The sequence below is a fragment of the Xenopus tropicalis genome, chromosome 9 (assembly GCF_000004195.4).
Source record: "Xenopus tropicalis strain Nigerian chromosome 9, UCB_Xtro_10.0, whole genome shotgun sequence".
Classification (NCBI taxonomy): Eukaryota; Metazoa; Chordata; class Amphibia; order Anura; family Pipidae; genus Xenopus; species Xenopus tropicalis.
In genome coordinates this window covers 83,306,556-83,324,410 of record NC_030685.2, presented here as the reverse complement: position 1 = coordinate 83,324,410, position 17,855 = coordinate 83,306,556, and the positions used below count along the sequence as shown (strand labels likewise).

General features: G+C 45.8%; 1 protein-coding gene across 1 annotated transcript in view; it reads left to right on the top strand.

Annotated features, from left to right (window-relative positions):
* Positions 1-4,400: 4,400 nt before the first annotated feature.
* Positions 4,401-17,855, top strand: part of asic4 (acid sensing ion channel subunit family member 4) — a 122,481-nt gene continuing 109,026 nt past the window's right edge. Inside the window, exon 1 of the mRNA XM_031893271.1 lies at positions 4,401-5,846. Coding sequence (XP_031749131.1) covers positions 5,271-5,846 — 576 coding nt within the window. The 5' untranslated portion in view covers positions 4,401-5,270. The remainder of the gene's footprint in view (positions 5,847-17,855) is intronic.

Genomic DNA, 17,855 nt, shown 5'->3' with positions numbered 1-17,855 from the left:
CCCCCATAAACATCTGTGTTATTCAATATTTGTTATTTTTTGCTATTTTTGCTTGGTTTGTGTAGGGAGGCTAAGGGGTTTTATTTATTTACACACAGCAGGATAAATACAGTGCCAATTCCATGTATAATACCCCAGAACCCACAGCAGGATAAATACAGCGCCAATTCCATGTATAATACCCCAGAACCCACAGCGGGATAAATACAGTGCCAATTCCATGTATAATACCCCAGAACCCACAGCAGGATAAATACAGCGCCAATTCCATGTATAATACCCCAGAACCCACAGCAGGATAAATACAGTGCCAATTCCATGTATAATACCCCAGAACCCACAGCAGGATAAATACAGTGCCAATTCCATGTATAATACCCCAGAACCCACAGCAGGATAAATACAGTGCCAATTCCATGTATAATACCCCAGAACCCACAGCAGGATAAATACAGTGCCAATTCCATGTATAATAACCCAGAACCCACAGCAGGATAAATACAGTGCCAATTCCATGTATAATACCCCAGAACCCACAGCAGGATAAATACAGTGCCAATTCCATGTATAATAACCCAGAACCCACAGCAGGATAAATACAGTGCCAATTCCATGTATAATACCCCAGAACCCACAGCAGGATAAATACAGTGCCAATTCCATGTATAATACCCCAGAACCCACAGCAGATAAATACAGTGCCAATTCCATGTATAATACCCCAGAACCCACAGCGGGATAAATACAGTGCCAATTCCATTTATAATACCCCAGAACCCACAGCAGGATAAATACAGTGCCAATTCCATGTATAATACCCCAGAACCCACAGCAGGATAAATACAGTGCCAATTCCATGTATAATACCCCAGAACCCACAGCAGGATAAATACAGTGCCAATTCCATGTATAATACCCCAGAACCCACAGTGGGATAAATACAGTGCCAATTCCATGTATAATACCCCAGAACCCACAGCGGGATAAATACAGTGCCAATTCCATGTATAATACCCCAGAACCCACAGCAGAATAAATACAGTGCCAATTCCATGTATAATACCCCAGAACCCACAGCAGAATAAATACAGTGCCAATTCCATGTATAATACCCCAGAACCCACAGCAGGATAAATACAGTGCCAATTCCATGTATAATACCCCAGAACCCACAGTGGGATAAATACAGTGCCAATTCCATGTATAATACCCCAGAACCCACAGCGGGATAAATACAGTGCCAATTCCATGTATAATACCCCAGAACCCACAGCAGAATAAATACAGTGCCAATTCCATGTATAATACCCCAGAACCCACAGCAGAATAAATACAGTGCCAATTCCATGTATAATACCCCAGAACCCACAGCGGGATAAATACAGTGCCAATTCCATGTATAATACCCCAGAACCCACAGCGGGATAAATACAGTGCCAATTCCATGTATAATACCCCAGAACCCACAGTGGGATAAATACAGTGCCAATTCCATGTATAATACCCCAGAACCCACAGCGGGATAAATACAGTGCCAATTCCATGTATAATACCCCAGAACCCACAGCAGAATATATACAGTGACAATTCCATGTATAATACCCCAGAACCCACAGCGGGATAAATACAGTGCCAATTCCATGTATAATACCCCAGAACCCACAGCAGGATAAATACAGTGCCAATTCCATGTATAATACCCCAGAACCCACAGCAGAATAAATACAGTGCCAATTCCATGTATAATACCTCAGAACCCACAGCAGAATAAATACAGTGCCAATTCCATGTATAATACCCCAGAACCCACAGCAGAATAAATACAGTGCCAATTCCATGTATAATACCTCAGAACCCACAGCAGAATAAATACAGTGCCAATTCCATGTATAATACCCCAGAACCCACAGCAGAATAAATACAGTGCCAATTCCATGTATAATACCTCAGAACCCACAGCAGAATAAATACAGTGCCAATTCCATGTATAATACCCCAGAACCCACAGCAGATAAATACAGTGCCAATTCCATGTATAATACCCCAGAACCCACAGCAGAATAAATACAGTGCCAATTCCATGTATAATACCCCAGAACCCACAGCAGAATAAATACAGTGCCAATTCCATGTATAATACCCCAGAACCCACAGCAGAATAAATACAGTGCCAATTCCATGTATAATACCCCAGAACCCACAGCAGAATAAATACAGTGCCAATTCCATGTATAATACCCCAGAACCCACAGCAGAATAAATACAGTGCCAATTCCATGTATAATACCCCAGAACCCACAGCAGGATAAATACAGTGCCAATTCCATGTATAATACCCCAGAACTCACAGCAGGATAAATACAGTGTCAATTCCATGTATAATACCCCAGAACCCACAGCAGGATAAATACAGTGCCAATTCCATGTATAATACCCCAGAACCCACAGCAGGATAAATACAGTGCCAATTCCATGTATAATACCCCAGAACCCACAGCAGGATAAATACAGTGCCAATTCCATGTATAATACCCCAGAACCCACAGCAGGATAAATACAGTGCCAATTCCATGTATAATACCCCAGAACCCACAGCAGATAAATACAGTGCCAATTCCATGTATAATACCCCAGAACCCACAGCGGGATAAATACAGTGCCAATTCCATGTATAATACCCCAGAACCCACAGCGGGATAAATACAGTGCCAATTCCATGTATAATACCCCAGAACCCACAGCAGGATAAATACAGTGCCAATTCCATGTATAATACCCCAGAACCCACAGCAGGATAAATACAGTGCCAATTCCATGTATAATACCCCAGAACCCACAGCAGGATAAATACAGTGCCAATTCCATGTATAATACCCCAGAACCCACAGCAGAATAATTACAGTGCCAATTCCATGTATAATACCTCAGAACCCACAGCAGAATAAATACAGTGCCAATTCCATGTATAATACCCCAGAACCCACAGCAGGATAAATACAGTGCCAATTCCATGTATAATACCCCAGAACCCACAGCAGATAAATACAGTGCCAATTCCATGTATAATACCCCAGAACCCACAGCGGGATAAATACAGTGCCAATTCCATGTATAATACCCCAGAACCCACAGCGGGATAAATACAGTGCCAATTCCATGTATAATACCCCAGAACCCACAGCAGGATAAATACAGTGCCAATTCCATGTATAATACCTCAGAACCCACAGCAGAATAAATACAGTGCCAATTCCATGTATAATACCCCAGAACCCACAGCAGAATCAATACAGTGCCAATTCCATGTATAATACCCCAGAACCCACAGCAGGATAAATACAGTGCCAATTCCATGTATAATACCCCAGAACCCACAGCAGGATAAATACAGTGCCAATTCCATGTATAATACCCCAGAACTCACAGCAGGATAAATACAGTGTCAATTCCATGTATAATACCCCAGAACCCACAGCGGGATAAATACAGTGCCAATTCCATGTATAATACCCCAGAACCCACAGCAGGATAAATACAGTGCCAATTCCATGTATAATACCCCAGAACCCACAGCAGGATAAATACAGTGCCAATTCCATGTATAATACCCCAGAACCCACAGCAGGATAAATACAGTGCCAATTCCATGTATAATACCCCAGAACCCACAGCAGGATAAATACAGTGCCAATTCCATGTATAATACCCCAGAACCCACAGCAAGATAAATACATTGCCAATTCCATGTATAATACCCCAGAACCCACAGCGGGATAAATACAGTGCCAATTCCATGTATAATACCCCAGAACCCACAGCAGGATAAATACAGTGCCAATTCCATGTATAATACCACCATCTTTTTTGTCACAGTAAATTCATTAGTGTTGGGTTGGGAAAGCTTATCCTTTATTAAAACCTGTCCATTTATAGGGTCCATAATCTATGTTGGTAAAATACAAATCAATATGGAATAATAGGAAAGTTCCTTGAAACACACAATGGATTGTATTTTTTTGACTGAACAAATATGGAGGTGAGAATATTTATTTCTCAGTTCCCATTTAGTGAAGAGGAAAAAGGGTTAAAAAAAAATCCAGGACAGGATTGTTACACCACGGGACTCCCCTAGGAGCTCTGTACAATAACTCTGTTATCCAGAGTCTCACTAGTCTTAGTATTTTTATTATTATTATTATTATTATTATGTTGTTAAATAATTCATTGGTTGGTCAGCTGCTACATCGTTGCAATAGTCAGAACCAGCAGAGCAGAGAGCGGCACAGGCGCTGCTTTCATAGCAACGCCATTTACACGGAACTTTAAAGCCTTGTTTTGTAATGAACGGACCCTGGGAAGTTGCTTAGAATGACATTTCCTTTCACCAGGCACAGTTTTATTTGCAGGTTTATGTGCCCTTTATCTGCCGGAGCGCCACAGGTGGATCCTGCCCCCCTCGCTGCCCCATGGTTATTCCCATTTCAGCCTGTCCCGGCTGCGAGGGAATGAGGAAACAAATGCAGATTGAGGGGAGGGAGGGGGGGCTAGAACTGCAGTTGTAGTGAGTCGGCACAGGCGTCCCTTCTGCTGGCACGGCTTCCAGACGGCACAAGCGAGTGCCAAGCTTCACCAGTTTCACTCATTCAAACAAGTGTGGCAATCTGACTTGGGAACAGAGTGTGCCGTCTCACTCCGCCTGCCCGGGACTCGCTGCCCAGCGCTGCTTCAGGCTTTTCATTCACATTTCTCCTGCGCTCTCTTCTCCTCTCCCCCCCACTCTCTCTCTCTCTCACACTCTCTGACACTCTCACACTCACATCTACACAATACACACACTCTCTCTTGTCTCTGCCCCCCCTCTGTGGTGTAACATGGGGATCCCTCTCCCTCCCGCACCCAGGGGATTGTTGTAGCACTTGTGTAGAGGCTTTGCCGCCTGTGCCGGGGAGAGAAAGCACAAGAGGAGACAAGATTTCCATCCCTCGCTCACAGCTGTGCCTGCCGAGATACAGCAAAGTCACCGGGAGACAAACCCTTAGAGCTGGGAAGGAGGACGAGCAGCGAAGAGCCAGCACCAAGACCCTCAGCTGCTCCCTGGACTCTGTCTCTCCTTTAGTCCCTTTTTTTGGAGGGGTTTCAGTCTCTCCTCTCTGCTCCATTATAAAGAAAAAAGGGCAGTTTGATCCTAAAAAAGGGGGAGCAGGGTCAAGGGGGGGTTCTAGCAGCATCTCTACGGCCCCTTAACCCTGTCTCCCCAATTTTTCTTGCCAATGCCCATCGAGATAGTGTGCAAGATCAAGTTTGCCGATGAGGATGGGAATCAGAAGGAGAAGGAGGAAGGGGAAAGGGAGAGTCTGATTGGGGACGAGGTACCAGCGGCCGGACGGGACTTGGCCGCCTTCGCCAGCACTAGCACCCTCCATGGGCTGCGGCACATCTTTCAAACTGGCAGACTGGGCATCAAGCAAAGCCTGTGGGCACTGGCGTTCTTGGCGTCGCTGTTGTTTTTTCTATACCAGGTGGCCAAATGCGCTTTGTACTACCTGGAGCACCCCCATGTCACCGCCGTGGATGAGGAGGTGATGGGGGAGATGATTTTCCCAGCCATCACCATCTGCAACATCAACCGCTTCCGCCACTCGGCTCTGACGGATCCTGACATTTATCACCTGGCTAATCTGACCGGCCTGCCGCCCAAAGACCGGGAAGGGCACCGGGACTCGGATTTAATGTACGATGATCCCGACATGCTGGACATTGTCAACAGGACTGGGCATCAGCTGGCAGAGATGCTGAAGAGCTGCAACTTTAGTGGGGACAGCTGCTCTGCGCAGAACTTCTCTGTGGTGAGTCCCCCCCCCCCTACTTGCACCTTGTAAAATCCAAATGGGACCTTGGTTCTGTACCTTATACCCACCCCAGACAGAACCAGCACCATAATAAAGATGTAGCCGAGTTACCCCAAAGTGCTGGACCCTGGGTGCAATGAGATATCGACGCTGCACCTTCTTCTTATAAATGTCCCTGGCAGCTATCATGGGTATTATGGTATAGTAACTGGGTATTATGGTATAGTAACTGGGTATTATGGTATAGTAACTGGGTATTATGGTATAGTAACTGGGTATTATGGTATAGTAACTGGGTATTATGGTATAGAAGCTGGGTATTATGGTATAGTATTTGGTTATTATGATATAGTTGCTGGGTATTATGGTGTAGCAGAAGAGTATTATGGTATGGAAGCTGGGTATTACGGTATAGTAACTGGGTATTATGGTATAGTAACTGGGTATTATGGTATAGTAGTTGGGTATTATGATATAGTAGCGGGGTATTATGGTATAGTAGCTGGGTATTATGGTATAGTAGCGGGGTATTATGGTATAGTACTTGGTTATTATGATATAGTAGCTGCATATTATTGTATAGCAGAAGAGTATTAGGGTATGGCAGCAGGGTATTATGGTATAGTAACTGGGTATAATGGTATAGTAGCTGGGTATAATGGTATAGTAGTGGGGTATTATGGTATAGTAACTGGGTATAATGGTATAGTAGCTGGGTATTATGGTATAGTAGCTGGGTATTATGGTATAGTAGCTGTGTATTATAGTATAGTAACTGGGTATAATGGTATAGTAGCTGTGTATTATAGTATAGTAACTGGGTATAATGGTATAGTAACTGGGTATAATGGTATAGTAGCTGGGTATTATGGTATAGTAACTGGGTATAATGGTATAGTAACTGGGTATAATGGTATAGTAGCTGGGTATAATGGTATAGTAACTGGGTATAATGGTATAGTAGCTGGGTATTATGGTATAGTAACTGGGTATTATGGTATAGTAACTCGGTATAATGGTATAGTAACTGGGTATAATGGTATAGTAACTGGGTATAATGGTATAGTAGCTGGGTATAATGGTATAGTAACTGGGTATAATGGTATAGTAGCTGGGTATTATGGTATAGTAACTGGGTATTATGGTATAGTAACTGGGTATAATGGTATAGTAACTGGGTATAATGGTATAGTAACTGGGTATAATGGTATAGTAGCTGGGTATTATGGTATAGTAACTGGGTATTATGGGATAGTAGCTGTGTATTATGGTATAGTTGTAGGGAAAGCAGAAGCACAGGGAGAAGTTAAATGGACTTTGTTGCAGAGCTGTGTATGTTGGGTGCCGGTACCTGTACCATGGGAGTCAGTGCCCCAGGGCACACAGCTGCTCTGCTCCCTCCCTTGTCACGGTGCGTCGCTACAGTGCCTTGTGCTGCAGGATGAGGGTCGTCCTTACATTAAAGGGTAACTCTTCCGTGGCTTCTCCAAGGAGGGGATTTCCATGAAAGGAATGAATTAAAGGTTACTTTAGTGTTTAAATCAATTAAAAGCCCAAATATCTCTCGGGTTAAACGGATTCATTGACTTCCACGGCACAAGCGGCGTCTCCACATCAATAGCCACTCGCGCTCTCGGGGTTAATTTGCCTCAGGGGTGATTATACGAGCCGGCAGGGAACGCACATTGTTACGGCCCGTCCTTGGGGAACAGAATTGTCTCTGGGTTTATTTGAATCAGCTCAGTAATCATAGGGACTTCATATATTTCATTGGGAAGAAATGTTTCTGGTCGGGGATAACACCCCAATTTCCCAGGATGCACTGCTGCACTGGACTTTTTGATTTCCCCAATTATTTGCATTTGGTTGGAATATAGGGAAAAACACAATTTGTGGTCAAAATAGATCCTTTGCAGGAGTGTGTATAGTAAGGCAAGATAATGGCAGAGAAATAGGCTGTTATTATGGGGTATTGTGTATAGGTGAAGCTCTCTTCAGTTATTGGTTGCTTTATATGTTACTCTGTATGAAACCCACTTATTGTACAGCGCTGCGGGATATGTTGGCGCTTTATAAATAAATGTTAATAATAATAATAATAATAATAGTAAGGCAATTTGGGGATCATGTGTATATTTAAGCTGGGGACTTGTAACTCTAGGGCAGTATATACAGTGAGGCAGGGGCATATATATATAAGGGGGGGACCCCACAGCAAGGGCGGGCATATAGACCCCCTGCCAACCCCCCTTCCCCCCAACTCATGCATGTCTCCCACAATTCTTTCCTGGCATTTACATGGGGGGGAACACAGAGGAAGGCCAGGGATCCCATGTTTTGCTGATGAAAAGGGAAAGGGGCTGCAATTTGGGGATATTGTGTATAGTAAGGCCAAATGGTGTGAGAGTAAGGGACTGTCACTGTGGGACGGTGTGTATAGTAAGGCCAAATGGTGTGAGAGTAAGGGACTGTCACTGTGGGACGGTGTGTATAGTAAGGCCAAATGGTGTGAGAGTAAGGGACTGTCACTGTGGGACGGTGTGTATAGTAAGGCCAAATGGTGTGAGAGTAAGGGACTGTCACTGTGGGACGGTGTGTATAGTAAGGCCAAATGGTGTGAGAGTAAGGGACTGTCACTGTGGGACGGTGTGTATAGTAAGGCCAAATGGTGTGAGAGTAAGGGACTGTCACTGTGGGACGGTGTGTATAGTAAGGCCAAATGGTGTGAGAGTAAGGGACTGTCACTGTGGGACGGTGTGTATAGTAAGGCCAAATGGTGTGAGAGTAAGGGACTGTCACTGTGGGACGGTGTGTATAGTAAGGGAAGATGGTATGGGGGGGTGTAACTGTGGGACAGTGTGTATAGTAAGGGAAGATGGTATGGGGGGGTGTAACTGTGGGACGGTGTGTATAGTAAGGGAAGATGGTATGGGGGGTGTAACTGTGGGACAGTGTGTATAGTAAGGGAAGATGGTATGGGGGGGTGTAACTGTGGGACAGTGTGTATAGTAAGGGAAGATGGTATGGGGGGTGTAACTGTGGGATAGTGTGTATAGTAAGGGAAGATGGTATGGGGGGTGTAACTGTGGGATAGTGTGTATAGTAAGGGAAGATGGTATGGGGGGTGTAACTGTGGGACAGTGTGTATAGTAAGGGAAGATGGTATGGGGGACTGTCACTGTGGGACGGTGTGTATAGTAAGCAGGGCCGGAGGATTTCACTTGGCGGCGCCCCGAGGCCGCCCCCGCCCCCGCATGCGCAATCGCGCGGCGCCCTCTCCCCATGAGTGCGCATGCGCGATCAATGCACATGCGCATTCGCGCATTTAAACTCCCATACGGAGCAGTGGGGAGAGGTCCCGACTGCTCCGTATGGGAGACAAATTTTAAAATTCTGTTGCGGCAGAGCGGCATGCCGCCCCTAAACTTGTGCCGCCCTAGGCCCGGGCCTTTGTGGCCTTTCCACAAATCCGGGCCTGATAGTAAGGCCAAATGGTGTGAGAGTAAGGGACTGTCACTGTGGGACGGTGTGTATAGTAAGGCCAAATGGTGTGAGAGTAAGGGACTGTCACTGTGGGACGGTGTGTATAGTAAGGCCAAATGGTGTGAGAGTAAGGGACAGTCACTGTGGGACGGTGTGTATAGTAAGGCCAAATGGTGTGAGAGTAAGGGACTGTCACTGTGGGACGGTGTGTATAGTAAGGCCAAATGGTGTGAGAGTAAGGGACAGTCACTGTGGGACGGTGTGTATAGTAAGGCCAAATGGTGTGAGAGTAAGGGACTGTCACTGTGGGACGGTGTGTATAGTAAGGCCAAATGGTGTGAGAGTAAGGGACAGTCACTGTGGGACGGTGTGTATAGTAAGGCCAAATGGTGTGAGAGTAAGGGACTGTCACTGTGGGACGGTGTGTATAGTAAGGCCAAATGGTGTGAGAGTAAGGGACAGTCACTGTGGGACGGTGTGTATAGTAAGGCCAAATGGTGTGAGAGTAAGGGACAGTCACTGTGGGACGGTGTGTATAGTAAGGCCAAATGGTGTGAGAGTAAGGGAGAGTAAGGCAAGATAATGCCAGGGTAAAGGGCTACAATTGTGCTTCTGTGTGTACAGTAAGTTGTAACAGCATCAGTGGAAGGCTCTGTGAGTAGTTGTGTGTATAGTAAGGCAAGAGTGTCTCTGGGACATCTGAATGTTGAATGCAAATCCCAGGGGCCTTGAGAAGGGCATGTTGCCCATTAGCCCCCAACACAGCCACCAGGGAAGAGGCCGGTCACATGTAGAGAAGCCATTTATTAGGTTCCATATAATGCAGGTCAATAGCCGCCAGCGCTTTATTAGACTGTACATCATACGCGGGATATTGACTAAATGCAATGAGAAAAGCAGCCATCTGATAAATGTCATTTCTGAGCCTTTATACACTGTTGATATCCTGCAGCAGCTAATTCCTATTGACTCCTGTACACTGGCTAATGGGCTGTGTGCGACGGCCGAGCTCCGGATCCTGCAGCACCCACAGAATGTACCTCCCCCCAAAATGCTATGTAGTAAATATCAATGTTTCATAATTGTATTGCTTGAAAATTGTAATGTATGGAAGTGACCACTAAGAGGCACTGTCTGTTCTCTGCTCAGTCAGTGCAGTTTCACAGCTGCTCCTAGTGGTGACTGGTGGTACTGCAGGATTGGCAGAGCACCTTTGATGTAACAAATGATTTTATGGGGGGGCTACTATAGTTACCAGTAGAATTGGGCACAGCCTGTTCCACAGCGCAGAGTATTCCGGCGAATGTTGCGGCCATTAAAATGGAATTAAAAACCAGAGATTTATGGAGCCGAGTGTAGAGACTTTAGCACCAGGTATAAAATCTCACCTTTTGCTGTGGGACCATGCGCAGCGCAAGCTAATGAGTTGCTGAGCATTAACGATCCTTTGTTAATACAACAGACATTAGTAACCATGTATGGGGTCCCTTCCCATGTCTCACTATGGGGGGAGAGGGGGGCAACACCTTCCCATGTGTTATGTCTTAAATCTGATAAAATCCTCAGGCAGAAAATTAATTGCAATTAGAGTCCAGAGAATAGTAGATAGAGCTAAGGGAAGGCCCATGTCTAGGAATACCTTAAGGGCCCCTGTACACTGAAACATGGGTGCTGATCTGAAATAAATAAACACATCATTTGTATGGTCTGCTAAGGGCCCCAGTGTAACCATTAGGCTGTCCCTGTCAGGGTTTACACACGGCAGGATAAATACAGTGCCAATTCCATGTATAATACCCCAGAACCCACAGCAGGATAAATACAGTGCCAATTCCATGTATAATACCCCAGAACCCACAGCAGGATAAATACAGTGCCAATTCCATGTATAATGCCCCAGAACCCACAGCGGGATAAATACAGTGCCAATTCCATGTATAATACCCCAGAACCCACAGCAGGATAAATACAGTGCCAATTCCATGTATAATACCCCAGAACCCACAGCAGGATAAATACAGTGCCAATTCCATGTATAATACCCCAGAACCCACAGCAGGATAAATACAGTGCCAATTCCATGTATAATACCCCAGAACCCACAGCAGGATAAATACAGTGCCAATTCCATGTATAATACCCCAGAACCCACAGCGGGATAAATACAGTGCCAATTCCATGTATAATACCCCAGAACCCACAGCAGGATAAATACAGTGCCAATTCCATGTATAATACCCCAGAACCCACAGCAGGATAAATACAGTGCCAATTCCATGTATAATACCCCAGAACCCACAGCAGGATAAATACAGTGCCAATTCCATGTATAATACCCCAGAACCCACAGCAGGATAAATACAGTGCCAATTCCATGTATAATACCCCAGAACCCACAGCAGGATAAATACAGTGCCAATTCCATGTATAATACCCCAGAACCCACAGCAGGATAAATACAGTGCCAATTCCATGTATAATACCCCAGAACCCACAGCAGGATAAATACAGTGCCAATTCCATGTATAATACCCCAGATCACACATCAGGATAAATACAGTGTCAATTAATAGGCCTATAGGCCTAAGCTGGTTATGTTTATAACAGGTGAAATCCAGCGTACAGCAGCCCCTATTTAAGGCCAACTCAATACAAATGACCCCATGTGACACGTTTCCGAGATGACTTTCCCTTGGGGCGAGTCTCAGAACCGGCAGAACAAATGGAATGTGAGCAATAACTGCCCGGACTCGTCTCCCCACCGGTGACATGATGTTATTTGTTGGAAATGAGTGGATTTATGGCGGCTGTAACTGCACCGGGCAGGGAATCAGTGCAAGGAAGATTTCAGCTCCCTGGTTTTAATCTAGAAGCTCTATTCCTATCTAGAGGGGCCATGTCATCCCTGCACAGAAATAGCTCTTTGATTAGGGGGTAAAGAGGTGCATGGTGGGTGTATAGAGCTCTCTGGGGTGGGGGGCAGTCACCCTCGGCCCAACGCTCTCTCGGGCCCTAACAGTGCAGCAGCCATTCATATATTTATAGGGACCCTTGGAGAACACTGTGCCCTAAACCGCACATTAGTAAGAGCCCCTCACTGGGACCCTTGGAGTAACCTGTGCCATATACCGCACATTAGCCAGGTCCCCTCACTGGGACCCTTGGAGAACATTGCGCCCTAGACTGCACATTAGTAAGGGCCCCTCACTGGGACCCTTGGAGAACACTGTGCCATATACCGCACATTAGCCAAGGGCCCCTCACTGGGACCATTGGAGTAAACTATGCCATATACCACACATTAGTAAGGGCCCCTCACTGGGACCCTTGGAGAACATTGCGCCCTAGACTGCACATTAGTAAGGGCCCCTCACTGGGACCCTTGGACAACATTGCGCCCTAGACGCCCATTAGTAAGGACCCCTCACTGGGACCCTTGGAGAACATTGCGCCCTAGACTGCACATTAGTAAGAGCCCCTCACTGGGACCCTTGGAGAACATTGGGCAGTAGACTGCACATTAGTAAGGGCCCCTCACTGGGACCCTTGGAGAACATTGCGCCCTAGACTGCACATTAGTAAGAGCCCCTAACTGGGACCCTTGGAGAACACTGGGCAGTAGACTGCACATTAGTAAGAGCCCCTCACTGGGACCCTTGGAGAACATTGGGCAGTAGACTACACATTAGTAAGGGCCCCTCCCTGGGACCCTTGGAGAACATTGGGCAGTGCACATTATTCAGGGCCCCTCACAGTGGCCATTACTGGCTAACAAGGCAGCATCAGTGATAGGGTCCCTCATTGTGCCGCCCAAGCAGGCTCTATTTCTGTATATTTCAACAACCCCCATTTCCTATACAGAAAGGGGACAACGGTGCTTGGAAGTTCAGCCCCCTATTTAGCTTCTAGCCGGATCCCTCTCCAGCACTGAATGAGTTAATGGTGCCTAGTGGAATGATTAGAGGTATCAGCAGAACTTGCCGACCCATAGAATCCTGTTGGGTTGATCCAGCACAAAATCAGCCCTGGGATATTAACTGCGCCGCGCCCCTTGCGTTACACTTGGCTGGCACGAGATCCCCTGCCTAGGAAAGAACTGCAGATTTCAGCAGCTGCCCCCCCCCCCCCCCCCAGCTCTGCTGGATAAGCTGACTCCCTGCTCAGGTCCGGGGGGAACCCCTTCATTTTCTCTGTAAGGAACATGAGATGGGAAGCTTTGTTATCCCCGGACACTGGGGGGGGGCATACAGAGCCCTGCCATTAAATTATTGGGCACAGTATTGGGGGGCTGTGGGCATTTTCCTGCTGCCGCTGGAGGATCCCCTCAGTGTGACATTAGCCCCAGGTAACTCAGGCAAAGCAGTTCTCCAGGTCTCTGGGCCATAATTATAGGTTTATACGTTCCAATCTCTTGGCACCCCGGGTGGGTAAGTGGTATGTGTACCTACGGCTTAAGCCGTTAAAGCGCAAGGCTGCAATTTGGATGCCTAAAGCTAGAATTAGCTGGCCTAATGGGACACCGTCATGGAACCCCGATGTTGCCTTCTAGCAGGGATGCGGTGCCGGTGTTCTTACTCGGGGATCAATGAGCTTAGGGCACGTGTGCAGCGAGCAAAGTGCAATTCTGAGCCCAATCGCCATGATTTATCCGCACAATGCAGCATTTTCCCCCAGAATTACATGTTTAAATATTGAATAATTTAGGTAATAAATAGAAATATGGATACAACCCGTGACCCAACGACCCACATCTTCACCTGCATGTGAAAATCCTACCCGCAACGCACAGGGTACCCACTTTTCTTGCACGTAACCGTGGGTACCCGACCTGCTGCGGGACCCTAGTAAGGACTGAGCGGCACTAAGCGCAACTATACCAATGGGCAAGGAGCGCATTTTGATGCAAGTGCCTTAACGGGACTGCAGGGAAGGTTTGGGAACCACAACTGCACTTGCGGATATAAATGAGCCCCATTTTGTGTTTATGCAACGACAGTGATGCAGGGTTCTAGGGTTCTAGGTAGTGATGAGTTAATCTGTTTTCGCTTCACTGAAAAATTAGCAAAATGGCAAAAAAGTCAGTAGGTGTTTATTTGCGTCTAATTATTGCGATTATTTCTACGCATGCAACTTTTTTTCTCACTGTGAATGGGCTTTTTTTTTGCTGCGTTTTTCTTGCCTGGCGTATCAGAAAGAATCGTATGAGGATAGAAGCCAGTCCTCTGATAGAGCACGCAGCCAATCAAATCTCTCCTCTGTAAGCGGCCATCTTGAATCTGGGCAGGGAGCCCATAGTATTAGAATTCAGTGTCAGGCAGCAGCGCTGAAAGCTACCAGAATGATACCCAGGATAAAGGGCAAGTTACCCTGCCGGTATAATTAGGTCTCACGTGGCCACTGCCCAATAACAAGAAAAAGAAGGACCAGTAGAAATTCAGAGAACAAAGTGAATAGATTTTCTTACGAGGAAATGCTGAATCGTTTGGGTTGTTAGAAAGGGAACAAATCAGTGGGTACAAGATCAATAACTAAAGGAGGTTCCGCCATCAGCATAGGAAGGGTTCCTTTACCCCGAGGCCATGGGATTCCCTGCTGTGTGGGTTCTATACTGGCGGGGGGGGGGGGGGGGACTCTAACAATCAGGCAGTGGCTGTCACACTAATCCATAGGAATGATCCGGGAATCAGAGAGAAAATCCATATTCCCTAAAGCTGCGTTGCCTCTGCATCATCTTGTCCCCCGCTGTATCAATCCCCCGTGCCAACGCGCCCCCATCCATCACCGCTCCGTCCCTCTGCCTCGTGCCTCCCAGCTGAATCTCTGTCTACCTTGATTATGGCACTGACCGGCCTGCTCAGAACAAAGGACATCCAAAGTCATCAATCCGTGGCCATATATCTCCTACTTACCCACCCCCAACCTCCCTTACTTTTTCCACAATTGGGGGAGCGGCAGAGGAGGGCAGGCAGGGATCAGGTCTGGGTCGGTGGGGCCCACTGGGCTTTTTCCTACTGGCCCCTACTGGGGTCGGACTGGGGGGTGCAGGTAGGGTTGCCACATGTCTGGGTTGTAATTGTAAATCCGGGGCTGCTTGTGGCCATTGAAGAGTTATTTACAGCCCCCAGCAGTCCTGGCCTACATTATAATACAGGTATCGGACCCCTTATCCGGAAACCCATTATCCAAAAAGTTCCGAATTACAGAAAGGCCATCTCCCATAGACTCCATTTTAATCAAATAATTCACGTTTTAAAAAATGATTCCCTTTTCTCTGTAATAATAAAACAGTACCTGTACTTGATCCCAACTAAGATATAATTACCCCTTATTGGGGCAGAACAGCCCTATTGGGTTTATTTCATGGTTAAATGATTCCCTTTTCTCTGTAATAATAAAACAGTACCTGTACTTGATCCCAACTAAGATATAATTACCCCTTATTGGGGGCAGAACAGCCCTATTGGGTTTATTTAATGGTTAAATGATTCCCTTTTCTCCGTAATAATAAAACAGTACCTGTACTTGATCCCAACTAAGATATAATTACCCCTTATTGGGGCAGAACAGCCCTATTGGGTTTATTTAATGGTTAAATGATTCCCTTTTCTCTGTAATAATAAAACAGTACCTGTACTTGATCCCAACTAAGATATAATTACCCCTTATTGGGGCAGAACAGCCCTATTGGGTTTATTTAATGGTTAAATGATTCCCTTTTCTCTGTAATAATAAAACAGTACCTGTACTTGATCCCAACTAAGATATAATTACCCCTTATTGGGGCAGAACAGCCCTATTGGGTTTATTTAATGGTTAAATGATTCCCTTTTCTCTGTAATAATAAAACAGTACCTGTACTTGATCCCAACTAAGATATAATTACCCCTTATTGGGGGCAGAACAGCCCTATTGGGTTTATTTCATGGTTAAATGATTCCCTTTTCTCTGTAATAATAAAACAGTACCTGTACTTGATCCCAACTAAGATATAATTACCCTTATTGGGGCAGAACAGCCCTATTGGGTTTATTTAATGGTTAAATGATTCCCTTTTCTCCGTAATAATAAAACAGTACCTGTACTTGATCCCAACTAAGATATAATTACCCCTTATTGGGGCAGAACAGCCCTATTGGGTTTATTTCATGGTTAAATGATTCCCTTTTCTCTGTAATAATAAAACAGTACCTGTACTTGATCCCAACTAAGATATAATTACCCCTTATTGGGGGCAGAACAGCCCTATTGGGTTTATTTCATGTCCCGAGCATTCTGGATAATGGGTCCCATACCTGTACAAGTAAAGGGTAACTACCCATTCATATATTTCGGAGGCCGTTCTTCCCTCCTGGGAGCAGAAACTCATTCCCTGTGTTCTCACCGTATTTACTCATGTTGCTCGTTCCGTGCCTCGGGCCCCGCTGTGCGGCACTGCAGCAAATGTTGGTGCTTTATAAATAAATGATGATAAAGAATTAGAGCAAATCAGGCAAATGCGGCAACGATTATCCTAAATGAATCCGCGCCGTCTCTACCCAGCTGGTTCCTGCGCCTGGGGACGCGGCACTGCCTGCCGGTAGAACTAGCCACTGGCTAACTGGCCGGAGCCGTGGCTACCGGGAAATTGCTTTTTTTCAGAAGTATATCTTATAGTAAATATGTATACTTTCTCATTACTACTCAGTAGCGCATGCGTTCCAGGCCACGCCCTCATTAAAAATGATGCAGCCTTTTCCTGATTGTTAATGTAATAATCTGCTTTGGAACAGTTCCCTAAGCCCCGCCCCCTGTTCCCCTGCTGATCTGGCTGACTACTTTGTGACTCAAATAAATGTAACAGTAGTCGCCTGTCCCCAGCCTGCCTCCTCCCAATCCCACAATTCCCTGCTGCACACGTGATGTCAATAAGGAAAGGAACATCCCAGTGCAATGCATTGTGGGTTATGTAGTTCCTGCATGCTGTCTGTAAGCTGTGGGGAAGTTGTTACAATCTGTAACATCAGTGTTTTAGTCCCTCCTCCCCTGCCAGGATTACAAATGATGCAGAAAGAGAAGAACTGTTTTGCAGCTGGATTTCAGCATATAAACATGGAATTTATTCCTACTGTTTGAAGGAACAGATTACAGTGATAGGGATATTAGGGGTTTCTGTGTTGTGTGGGGCACTTTAACAGATTTTGGTTCAGAAGTATGTAGTATACAGGATATATAGGACACATTAGACGTCACTGAGGCTGCAGGCTGAGTTATACAGAGAACTCTGAGTATCACTCATGTATTATAAGGGATAATGTACCCCCTACTGTAAATGATAAGGATATTAGCAGTCACTGAGGGGTTCTGTGCCCATATAAAGGCACAAGGCTGCAGGCTGAGTTATACAGGGAACTCTGAGTATCACTCATGTATTATAAGGGATAATGTACCCCCTACTGTAAATGATAAGGATATTAGCAGTCACTGAGGGGTTCTGTGCCCATATAAAGGCACAAGGCTGCAGGCTGAGTTATACAGGGAACTCTG